Below are 13,327 nucleotides of genomic sequence, written 5' to 3' on the forward strand. Positions count from 1 at the left end.
ACCTGTCCTTGTTTTTCCCATTATCCACTCGCTCCTTCCACGCACACACACCCACGACATTGGTTTCAAAACTTGACAACCAGTGAAGAACACCCAGCAATAGGAGCTTCCCCTATCGATTATCTTTGGAACAGTTTAAGACCAAGAGTAGAGTGCTCAGAGTGGTAATAGAAAAGTTGGTTAAATCAGAGTGCGACAGGGGGCTTCGGGGCAGAATGCAGTTGCTTGGTCCATCGGTCAGCTAATCTGTCTTTAGGGGACCACACCGTGATTGGAAAATATAGAATAGTAGACTGGAGGATGTAAATGTGACCGGCTGTCGGATACAGAAGTGTACCGGAACCTGATAATGGGGACGGAACAGCTGGACTGGGGAGCTTGTGCCAATTCCATATTTATTATCGCTAGTAAGAATAGACATTAGAATGCCCAGCTCACACCATCCAATAACTTTGATGTTTGTTAAGATTTGCTTTAGTTAAAGCTGATTATTTTTGGTTTATGGGAATCTCGTTTGCAATAGTGGAAAATCCTCCTGAATGGCTGGAGGTCCTGCGAGTTCATCTGGCTTAAGACGTGTGTACGTGTCAGCAGGCGCGGGTTGTTTACAAGTGAAAGAGTAGCTCACTCCCTGTTAATCCTTGCAGGTGACACATTACGCACAAGGCTGTCTATGATGTAATTGAAGTTATGGGGATGGATAGGATTAAGCTAGTTTATAAAACAAATCAAGGCAGTGGACCATTGTTCAACCGACTCATTTCGTATCTACATCCACTTTAGACACTCGCATCACTGAAGGGGGGGATGTTACCAGAGTTCCTGACTCCTGCATTAGGGAAGATGAAGATGTCTTTGTTCACTGGGTAAGTACGCTCTGTGGCGATCACCATTGTACAGTCTAAAATGCGTAGCAGGCGTTTGAAGAGGAACTAGTAGGAGACTGAAGTTGTGTTGCTCCAGGCCCACAAACACACCCAGACAGGTATTTGATTATTCATAAATGTGAGTGTTCAATAATCAGCTTCGGACTCTGATAATAGTGCCTTTTTGGGGGATGCCACATGGCCAGGAAAGATTATTGATCTCAGTTGTGCAGATTGGAACTTGCTGTGGCTCAGTTACAGTGGAAACCACCTAAGTGCAGTCGGAACCGGTGGGGGGGGGGGGGGGGGGGGGGGGGGGGGTGGGGGGGGGGGGGGGGGGGGGGGGGGGGGGGGGGGGTGTAGGGGGGGGGGGGGGGGGGGGGGGGGGGGGAGGGGCAGCAACGGAGTTTGATGAGGGATGGCTTCCCCCTCCTTAAAAGAATGTTCATATTCATATTGCTCAAATCTGTCAGGCGGGAGAATTAAGATTCAGCAAATCCTTTGCCAAGAAATGTTCTGAATGAACCGGGATTATGTGTGGATCAGGAAGTCTTTACACTGTGAATAAAAATAATCATTTCATAAAGTGCTCTGGCTCATCTGCTTAATTATTCATTCAACAACGTAAGCCGCACAGGAGCTGAAAACACAGAACATGAACACCCTTCGCTAAGACAAAAAATTGGAACTTCTGGAACATTCTACGGTTCCTCAATAAATGTTTTCAATGAATTAGCCATATATGCCTCTGTGATTAGAATCGGATTGACAACTTTATGACTGGTTAAAGCACCACTGTCTCCATAAAAACAAGTGTGTCGAGTTGTAAATAGATTTAGCAATGATGTAAATTGTTATCAGTGCATCTCTTCATCACTTGTATGTGACATGGATGTTGTGGGAGCTGTGATTAATGGCTCTTGCGCCAGTCTTCCCTCAAGAACCATACCGAAGATTTCCAAATGATTTTTTTTTTCCTTTGTGAAGAATTCCCCTTTAAATATTTTGCTGTAAATGACAGTGGTCTTTTGTCAAATGACGCTCAGAGTCAGACTGCTTTTATATGGAGTTGACATTCTGTGAGTGAGGCTTTGCAGACTGTGTTCCAGAAATTCAGCGTTCCATGCTCATTTTTCAGGTGCCTAAGCATCCAGGCGGGCTCTGGGAGGATACCACCTGCTGTGCTGGAGAGGGACAAGGCTGGAAACGAGCCTTGGGCTTTTAGAAAAGAGCGGTCTTTAAAGTGACTGCGGAGGGCCATTAAATTAAAGGCATGCTCCCTGCACCTTGCTGATAGGCTGGAGTGAAACAATTACTGGGTAGATATATCAAATCCACCAAGTGGGGTTTTCCAGCTGTTTCTGCTGCCGGAATCTTCTCGTCCTGCCGACCATGACCCCCCCCCACACAGTCGCCGAGTCCACAAAACACACCACGCGGGAAGTGGAAAATCCTGTCCATAATAAAATCCTGTCCATAATTTATTCAATGTTAGTTGTAACTCGGTGTGACTATGAAGTGAGTTTTTATTTTAGTTTTGCAAATTGTTTGAGGCTGTCTTTGGACAGGTTTCTGAATACAAATCTCCCTTCTGGATCAGGAATTTATTGGTTGCATTATATATTAGGGATTACTGCAGGTAGCAGCTGGACTCTTGAAGAAGATTCCATTGTGTTCATTGGCATGAGTATTAAAAATATTATAATCACCAAACAAACAAAACATAATAACCTACATTCAGTTGAATCCAAATTAAGCTGACAATGAAACAATGGAAGAGTGAAAGAGAAGATTTGATATGTCAGAAGCCATGGCATGATGTCCCTGGTTGCCAGGTGACACCGTGCTGGACGATGTTAAGCTGAGTATATCCAAAAGCTAAAAATATCTATTTAAAGCTGTACCCTTCCAATGAATAGGCCAGATGGCAGTTCTATTTCCTATTATAAAAAACAAGCATCTTTATCATACTGGTTTTGATTTAGTTGGCCAATGTGTTTGCGATTTTGGTGATCTCCTGATTAAGGAGCAGCTTTTAATGTTTTTGATTTTTTTTTTTCATTCTTCCTGTGCTCTTAGCGCAGGTAGAGAAAAAATAAAAACAAAGGGATGGATTTTTAGGCCCTGCTGGGGGTAGGAATGGAGGATGGAGGCAGGTGGGCAAGGAATATCATGTAGTCCCCCCCCCCCCCCCCCCCCCCCCCCCGCCTTTTCCCTGCAGGTTGCCAGTTGGGCCTGTTAATGCGACACTTTAGGCCAATTGTCGGAGGCCAACAAGGGATTTTGTAGTCCGCCTTCAAGTCCGCCACGGGTGGCAAGGGACAATTTAGCGAGGGGACAGCTGCCTAGAAGCAGCCAACAGACAGCAGAGATGAGAGCCAGCATTCTAGCCAGGCGTGGGTACTCTCTCTACCTGCCTGGATTCAGCAGCAGGCCATTCTGTGGTGAGCACTCCCCCCACCAACTCCCAACCAATAATGGCAGCCTGGCTGCAAAGGCCTATTTTATTTTGAGATTTCAAAACAATTGGAATGAGGGCCCCGCAATTTTGGGTTCCCTCGCCCTCAGTTGCCTGTAAATTTCAAATTGGTCGAGGCTGCTTGTGGGCCTTCTAGCTCCGAGAGTCCGCCCACCATCCTTAGTTTGACAGTGAGCCAAGGCTCTTGTCACCAATTGGCCAATTTGGGGAAAGCCAGGGATGAGTGACAGTTCCCGCACAGGTTTAGGCTTCGGAATCCGCCTGGGCCTAACGGCTGGATTCAAAAGCCGGCAGGAAAATCCTTCCCCAAGACATTTTCACGAGTACTGTTTAATTTATCGATGTAAATATCACTCTGTCTAGAAATGTGCCTTCAGAAAGATGGGGAGTTTTCACCTTAATGCCTCTGGGAGCAGGCTTTTATTTCCGTACTTTAATGGCACAGATTAGAAGTTTGAGGTTTGATATTTATTTACCAAACTATCTGAACTGTATGACTCTATTACAGACCGCAAATTACTTCTTGATAAATTTGTGTGCTGAAGTTGTTGATCTCTTTACTGTTGACTCAGAGAACAGCTTTGTTTAATGGAATTTCAAAGTATTCATTAAGTACTCGATAAGTGGTGTATATGCGAATGGGCTGTGCTGTCATGGTGATCTAAGGAAAAGTAGGGGAATCTGAAGAGTGCAGCTGCGACTTTGCAGTGACCTGTTCTCTTCCCTTTCCACGACACAGCTCATTAGTAATAATCAGTCACAGTTTCAGCCTCTTTCTCCGGCCCTTTGTGACTTTGAGAAGTCTGCTCGTCAGACTCAAATAATAGCGCACATCCCTCCAACCGCACAGGCCTGTTAGAAAATGTATTTTGATGGTTCTTTAATCGCGCCTGACGATCGCCAATAGACTTTAATGTACAGGATTCAACCAATCAGAATGACAGAGCCTCAAACACTGAATAAATAACCAGGTAATTTAGGGGCTGCAAATGTCAAACGCGCAGAAGCAATTCTATTATCTTTGAGAGGCAGACCAGCAGCAAAATGAGTGCTGGTGGTAGATATATGGAGATTAAATGTCTCTTTATGGCTCCTGGAATCATCACTTCTGTATTAAGAAACCTAATATTCTCCTTTTGATTTCTTCCAGCGTTCCTGCCCTACCGGTGAAAAACCTAAATGGATCTGGTCCAGTCCACCCAGCACTTGCAGGTACATTGCCTTCAAACTGCCGAGCAGGAGGGTAGCCAGAGAGCTTGAAAAACCTATCTGTTGTAACGTCTGATCCCAACACCCATGCAGGGATGAAGCAGTACAATGTGAACTTTGTGCGCACACTGTTCAGTTCTTTATTGGGCTGACTCCCCTCCCGCTGGTCTGGGGATTCGATTGCAAATGCCACTCTTATAGCTATCGTTCTAATTGCTGGATTAATGTTTTTTTTAAACTGGAAGATCGACAATCCAAATTCCTCCCCGGCGGGTGAGAAAAATACATTTTCTGGAATGCAATGACACATTGTGGGGACTAAAGCTGAAGACCAGAGAATCCCTGCAGTGCAGAAGGAGACCACTTGGCCCATCGGGTCTGTGCCGACCCACTGAAAGAGCACCTCACTTATCCCAGTAACCCCACCTTACCTTTTGGACACTAAGGGGCAATTTAGCGTGGCCAATCCACCTAACCTGCACGTCTTTGGACTGTGGGGGGAAACCTGGAGAACCTGGAGGAAACCCACGCAGACACAAGGAGGACATCCAAACTCCACGCAGGCAATCTCCCAAGGTTGGAATCGAACCTGGGCCCTGGCACAGTGAGGCAGCAGTGCTAATCACTGTGCTAGCCACTGTGCCACCGTGCCGCCATGTTGAGATGTCATTCCTATCTTTAGTTAAGAGGTCCCAAATACAGGATACTTCTTTAAAAATTCATTTACAGGATGTGGGCTTTGCTGGTTAAGCCATTTATTGCCCCTCCCTAGTTGCCCTTCAGAAGGTGGTGGAAAGCTTGAACCGCTGCAGTCCCTATTGGTAATGGTAAGGCATCCAGAGAGATCCATCGGTGATAGACGCTAACCTGTTGTATTCCATTATTTTACATTACAACTTCCAATGTAAATGTATTCCTGTTTAAGTAAAGAGAGCAAAGCTGTATACAGTACACCAGGTATGGTCACACCAATGCCTCGTCCATTTGGAGCAAGGCTTCCCTACTTTTATACTCCTTCCCCGCTGCAATCAAGGCCAGCATTCCATTTGCCTTCCTCACTACCTGCCGCATCTGCATGTTGTGACTCATGTACCAGGCCGCCCAGATCCCTCTGTACTGCAAAATGCTGCTCAATGCAAGAGCAATTTTTGTAGGCTGTTTAACGTGAAGTGGGGAAAGGGGGTGGTGGATGGGGGATTGTGGGAGGAGGAGGGGGGGGGGGCATCGTTTCTTGTCCATCCACCTGCACTTTCAGAAAGAGTCACTCGATATTAATCAACAGCCGGAACCCTGGCTGATGGTGTCCAGCGCTTGGCAGAGATCAAATAACTCAGGAGAGATTAAGGATAAAACAAAGGTGCTTCTCTCTTCTGTGCACTGAGTACCAAATTACACACTCATTTAACCATTGAGCCATAGGGGAAACAGCAACCATGTGGTAATACAATGTGGTAATAAATCCAGCGGAGATTCACACGGATGATCCCTGGAATGGCGGGTCTAACATATGAGGATCCTGGGATTGTATTCATTGGAGTTTAGAAGGTTAAGGGGAGATCTAATAGAAACTTACAAGATAATACATGGCTTAGAAAGGGTGGACGCAAAGAAACTGTTTCCGTTAGGCGAGGAGACGAGGACCCATGAGCACAGCCTTAGAATTAGAGGGGGTAAATTCAGAACAGAAATGCGGAGACATTTCTTCAGCCAGAGAGTGGTGGGCCTGTGGAATTCATTGCCGCGGAGTGCAGTGGAGGCCGGGACGCTAAATGGCTTCAAGGCAGAGATAGATAAATTCTTGATGTCTCGAGGAATTAAGGGTACGGGGAGAATGCTGGTAGGTGGAGTTGAAATGCCCATCAGCCATGATTGAATGGCGGAGTGGACTCGATGGGCCGAATGGCCTTGCTTCTACTCCTATGTCTTATAGTCTTATGGTCTAATACACAGGAACAGGATTACAAAACTATTTTTGGTGTTTGCGTCTGACAATATATCACTACATTCTTACAGACTGCATGAAATGTTATTCGGGACATCTGACTGAGAGGCAGGTGAAGCAAAAATCTATTTGCTATCTAAATAAGATTGTCGCTGACTGCATTATCTTCAATGCTAAGGAAGGATTTTAATTGTAAGATGTGAAGCCTGGAATGAGTGGAAGCAGTAGAATGGCAGATCAAACGAGAGATGGGAAAATAATTGCCTTTAAAAAGCTTAGTGTGATAGATTAGGAGACCTCGCAGGAAATCTTAAGATTGTAATGACCATGCAGTATGACTCCTCACATTATATTAAAATGATTTCTAAAGACGGTGACATTTACGATTTGCAATGAAGCTGCTTTAAACTCTAAATGATCTCCATTCGTATTCCACGCAGGTATGACTGGGATCCTAATGTGTGCAGGTGGCCTCCCAGTGTGCCTGACCCGGGCTCCCAAACCCATACTTCATCCACCACCTGTCAACAAGAGTGAAATAAAGCCCGTCCCTGGGATATCTGGAATCTGCAGAAAGACTAAGAAGAAGCATCTAAAAAAAGGTATATATACAAACGGTGCTCCCCGAAAACCTGCCACCCACCCCCACCCTTAACCAGGGCAGGAAAAGGGGAGTCTCAATGTCTTAAATCTTTCAAAACCAATCTATTCCAAGGAGAGGTTTTGTCTATTTCTGTCAGCGTTCCAGATATTTTTGTTTAATTGCTGACGGTGCCATTGTGAGGAGCTGTTTAAATCTCGCAGTGTGAATTGAAGAACACTGCTGGAGAAGACATGACCACCCGACGGGGCTGATTAATGACTGTCTCTGCTCTTGTTAATTCAGCTGCTTCGCACTCGCACATTTAGCAAGTGCCCCAAGCTTGCTCCCCTGATGATTTCAGCAATGGCTTCATCAGAGAATGTCAACCGAAATAAAGATAAATATTCTAAAACAATTTTAAAAGTTATATTTTGAAACTGACAGTTTGATTAGTCCTGGAAGGAAACTCCATCAAAAAAAGGAATTGAGAACAGAACTCTGTTCAAATGGATTTCTTATGGAACAGACTGAATCCAATGATACTGTGCCATTGGGCGGCAGTAAATTGGGTGAACTAGCTAGATGGATAAAGAACTGGCTGGGCAACAGGAGACAGAGAGTAGTAATGGAAGGGAGTTTCTCAAAATGGAGAACTGTGACCAGTGGTATTCCACAGGGATCCGTGCTGGGACCACTGTTGTTTGTGATATACATAAATGATCTGGAGAGGGCAGCACGGTGGCCTAGTGGTTAGCACAACCGCTTCACGGCGCTGAGGTCCCAGGTTCGATCCCGGCTCTGGGTCACTGTCCGTGTGGAGTTTGCACATTCTCCCCGTGTCTGCGTGGGTTTCGCCCCCACAACCCAAAAATGTGCAGAGTAGGTGGATTGGCGACGCTAAAATTGCCCCTTAATTGGAAAAAATAATTGGGTAATCTAAATTTTAAATAAATAAATAAATAAATGATCTGGAGGAAGGTATAGGTGGTCTGATTAGCAAGTTTGCAGATGACACTAAGATTGGTGGAGTAGCAGCTAGTGAAGGGGACTGTCAGAGAATACAGCAGAATATAGATAGATTGGAGAGTTGGGCGGAGAAATGGCAGATGGAGTTCAATCCGTGCAAATGCAAGGTGATGCATTTTGGAAGATCCAATTCACGAGCGAACTGTCCGGTAAATGAAAAAGCCCTGGGGAAAAGTGAGGTACAGAGAGATCTGGGTGTTCAGGTCCATTGTACCCTGAAGGTGGCTGCGCAGGTCGCTAGAGTGGTCAAGAAGGCATACGGCATGCTTTCCTTCATTGGAAGGGGTATTAAGTACAAGAGTTGGCACCTTGTCATGTTACAGTTGTATAAGACTTTGGTTCGGCCACATTTGGAATACTGCGTACAATTCTGGTCGCCACATTACCAAAAGGATGTGGATGCTTTGGAGAAGGTGCAGAGGAGGTTCACAAGGATGTTGCCTGGTATGGAGGGTGCTAGCTATGAAGAGAGGTTGAGTAGATTAGGATTATTTTCATTAGAAAGACGGAGGTTGAGGGGGGACCTTCATTGAGGTCTACAAAATCATGAGAGGTATAGACAGGGTGGATAGCAAGAAGCTTTTTCCCAGAGTGGGGACTCAATTACTAGGGCTCTCGAGTTCAAGGTGAGAAGGGAAAAGTTTAAGGGAGATAAGTGTGGAAAGTTCTTTATGCAGAGGGTGGTGGGTGTCTGGAACACATTGCCGGTGGAGGTGGTCGAGGTGGGCATGATAGCTTCATTTAAGATGTATCTAGATAGATACATGAATGGGCAGGGAGCAGAGGGATACAGATCCTTAGAAAATAGGCGACAGTTTTAGATAGAGGATCTGGATCGGCGCAGGCTTGGAGGGCCGAAGGGCCTGTTCCTGTGCTGTAATTTTTCTTTGTTCTTTGTTCTTTAAATCGGGAGAGGTGGTGAACTGTTGTATTATTAGTTAACAGTCTGATTCTTCACCTCTCCTCATTTCACCTGCCCTATTACAGTCGAGTTCCACCTCCCACCCACAACCCCTCCATATCCCACACTACCACCTCCCTTCTATATCCCACACAGTCACCCTCCTTTACCCCACACATTCCCCCTCCTTCACCCCACACATTCCCCCTCCTTCACCCCACACATTCCCCCTCCTTCACCCCACACATCCCCCTCCCTCACCCCACACATTCCCCCTCCTTCACCCCACACATTCCACGTCCTTCACCCCACACATTCCCCCTCCTCCACCCCACATTCACCCTCCTTCACCCCACACATTCACCCTCCACTCCACCCCACACATTCACCCTCCTTCACCCCACACATTCCCCCTCCTTCACCCCACACATTCACCCTCCTTCACCCCACACAGTCACCCTCCTTCACCCCACACATTCACCCTCCACTCCACCCCACACAATCACCCTCCTGCACCCCACACATTCCCCCTCCCTTACCCCACACATTCACCCTCCTTCACCCCACACAGTCATCCTCCTTCACCCCACACATTCACCCTCCACTCCACCCCACACATTCCCCCTCCTTCACCCCACACATTCACCCTCCTTCACCCCACACATTCCCCCTCCTTCACCCCACATTCACCCTCCTTCACCCCACACATTCCCCCTCCTTCACCCCACACATTCCCCCTCCTCCACCCCACACATTCACCCTCCTTCACCCCACACATTCCCCCCTCCTTCACCCCACACATTCACCCTCCTTCACCCCACACATTCCCCCTCCTTCACCCCACATTCACCCTCCTTCACCCCACACATTCCCCCTCCTTCACCCCACATTCACCCTCCTTCACCCCACACATTCCCCCTCCTCCACCCCACACATTCACCCTCCTTCACCCCACACATTCCCCCCTCCTCCACCCCACACATTCCCCCTCCTTCACCCCACACATTCACCCTCCACTCCACCCCACACAGTCCCCCTCCTTCACCCCACACATTCCCCCTCCTTTACCCCACACATTCACCCTCCTTCACCCCACACATTCACCCTCCACTCCACCCCACACATTCCCCCTCCTTCACCCCACACATCCCCCTCCCTCACCCCACACATTCCCCCTCCTTCACCCCACACATTCCCCCTCCTTCACCCCACACATTCCCCCTCCTTCACCCCACACATTCCCCCTCCTCCACCCCACACATTCACCCTCCTTCACCCCACACATTCCCCCTCCTCCACCCCACACATTCCCCCTCCTTCACCCCACACATTCACCCTCCACTCCACCCCACACAGTCCCCCTCCTTCACCCCACACATTCCCCCTCCTTCACCCCACACATTCCCCGTCCTTCACCCCACACAGTCACCCTCCTCCACCCCACATTCACCCTCCTTCACCCCACACATTCCCCCTCCTCCACCCCACATTCACCCTCCTTCACCCCACACATTCACCCTCCACTCCACCCCACACATTCACCCTCCACTCCACCCCAAACATCCCCCTCCTTCACCCCACACATTCCCCCTCCTTCAACCCAAACATCCCCCCCCTTCACCCCACACATTCCCCCTCCTCCACCCCACACATTCCCCCTCCTCCACCCCACATTCCCCCTCCTTCACCCCACACATTCCCCCTCCTTCACCCCACACATTCACCATCCTTCACCCCACACATTCACCCTCCTTCACCACACACATTCCCCCTCCTTCACCCCACACATTCCCCCTCCTTCACCCCACATGTTCCCATTTCCTTCACCCCACACATTCACCATCCTTCACCCCACACATTCACCCTCTTTCACTCCACACATTCCCCCTCCTGCACCGCACACATTCACCCTCCTTCACCCCACACCTTCCCCCTCCTCCACCCCACAGTCACCCTCCTTCACCCCACACATTCACCCTCCTTCACCCCACACATTCCCCCTCCTTCACCCCACACATTCACCCTCCACTCCACCCCACACATTCACCATCCTTCACCTCACATTCACCCTCCTTCACTCCACACATTCCCCCTCCTGCACCCCACACATTCACCCTCCACTCCACCCCACACCTTCCCCCTCCTCCACCCCACACATTCCCCCTCCTTCACCCCACACATTCACCCACCTTCACCCCACACAGTCACCCTCCTCCACCCCACACATTCACCCTCCTCCACCCCACACATTCCCCCTCCTTCACCCCACACCTTCCCCCTCCTCCACCCCACAGTCACCCTCGTTCACCCCAGGCATTCACCCTCCTTCACCCCACACATTCACCCTCCTTCACCCCACACATTCCCCCTCCTCCACCCCACAGTCACCCTCCTTCACCCCACACATTCACCCTCCTGCACCCCACACATTCACCCTCCTTCACCCCACACATCCCCCTCCTTCACCCCACACATTCCCCCTCCTGCACCCCACACATTCCCCCTCCTTCACCCCACACAGTCACCCTCCTTCACCCCACACATTCACCCTCCTTCACCCCACACATCCCCCTCCTTCACCTCACACAGTCCCGCTCCTTCACCCCACGCATTCACCATCCTTCACCCCACACATTCACCCTCCTCCACCCCACACATTCCCCCTCCTGCACCCCACACATTCCCCGTCCTTCACCCCACACAGTCCCCCTCCTGCACCCCACACATTCACCCTCCTTCACCCCACACATTCACCCTCCTTCACTCCACACATTCACCCTCCACTCCACCCCACACATTCACCCTCCTCCACCCCACAGTCACCCTCCTTCACCCCACACATTCACCCTCCTCCACCCCACACATTTCCCCTCCTTCACCCCACACATTCACCCTCCACTCCACTCCACACATTCACTCTCCTTCACCCCACATTCACCCTCCTTCACTCCACACATTCCCCCTCCTGCACCCCACACATTCACCCTCCTTCACCCCACACATTCACCCTCCTTCACCCCACACCTTCCTCCTCCTCCACCCCACAGTCACCCTCCTTCACCGCACACATTCACCCTCCTGCACCCCACACATTCCCCCTCCTTCACCCCACACAGTCCCCCTCCTTCACCCCACACAGTCCCCCTCCTTCACCCCACACATTCACCATCCTTCACACCACACATTCACCCTCCTCCACCCCACACATTCCCCCTCCTGCACCCCACACATTCCCCCTCCTTCACCCCACAATCCCCCTCCTACACCCCACACATTCACCCTCCTTCACCCCACACATTCACCCTCCACTCCACCCCACACATTCACCCTCCTTCACCCCACACTTTTACCTCCACTCCGTACCCTACACTCTCACCCCCTCTGAACACCACCCTTTCATTTCTCTCTGTACCCCACACTGTCACCTCCCCTCTGTACCCCCACACTGTCACCTCCCCTCTGTACCCCCACACTGTCACCTCCCCTCTGTACTCCCACACTGTCACCTCCCCTCTGTACCCCCACACTTACACATCCCCCCCGCCCCCCATCTCCCACCAGGTCTTTTCACCCCACAACCCTTTTCATTTTTACCCTCTCCTCCTGGACCCTACACTTTCACCTCTCCTCTCCCCCCGTGCTTTCACGTTCACATGATTTTGCATTCATTTTCCAACTTCAAGATTCATTCACTGCAAATTGTGCCCCATTCCCGGAGTGGAATTTTCCGGAATCTCCAGCCACGGGACCAGAAATTTCCACCCGAGGTCAATGGACCTTTTAACGGTGCGGGAAATTTTCCATCTTGTCCGTGACGGTTCCAGTGGGGGGTGGTGCCGGAGGATTTACTTCCTGGTAAATTAACAGTTGCGTTATGTACCAGTACGATACACGCGAAGAATATAAATTCTAATTGCAACATTCGGAATTCAGTATTGGTTTGTTTTCCCTCATTTTTAGTAATGCAGAAACACTTTAAACAGCCACTATATATCTGCCTTTCAGAATGTGGTGTGATTATCAAGTTTCTCTGAGTGACGCCCTGTTCTCCCAGTGCTATTAAAGCCTGAATTCTGAAAAATGTATTAACTTAATGCTAATGAGTGCAAAATTGGTATGAAGCCTCCCTTGGGGTCTGAAAGGAATTAAAAGGTTTTACTGTGTCAGATTGCTACACAGAAATTCTGTGTTACCCTTGACCATTTCAACTGCCTTTTATTAAATTAGAATTTAAAATGGAAATGAAATATTTTTTCAATCTGCTGAACATTAAGTAGCCAATGTATCTTCGTTCATTGCCATTAATTAGCATAATTCTGAA

General features: G+C 48.9%; 1 protein-coding gene across 1 annotated transcript in view; it reads left to right on the forward strand.

The window, feature by feature from the left end:
• Positions 1–13,327, forward strand: part of LOC119956755 (E3 ubiquitin-protein ligase DTX1-like) — a 311,656-nt gene that overhangs the window by 256,672 nt on the left and 41,657 nt on the right. Inside the window, 2 exon segments of the mRNA XM_038784160.1 lie at positions 4,496–4,557; positions 6,937–7,098. Coding sequence (XP_038640088.1) covers positions 4,496–4,557; positions 6,937–7,098 — 224 coding nt within the window.

This window comes from Scyliorhinus canicula, chromosome 1 (assembly GCF_902713615.1).
Source record: "Scyliorhinus canicula chromosome 1, sScyCan1.1, whole genome shotgun sequence".
Classification (NCBI taxonomy): Eukaryota; Metazoa; Chordata; class Chondrichthyes; order Carcharhiniformes; family Scyliorhinidae; genus Scyliorhinus; species Scyliorhinus canicula.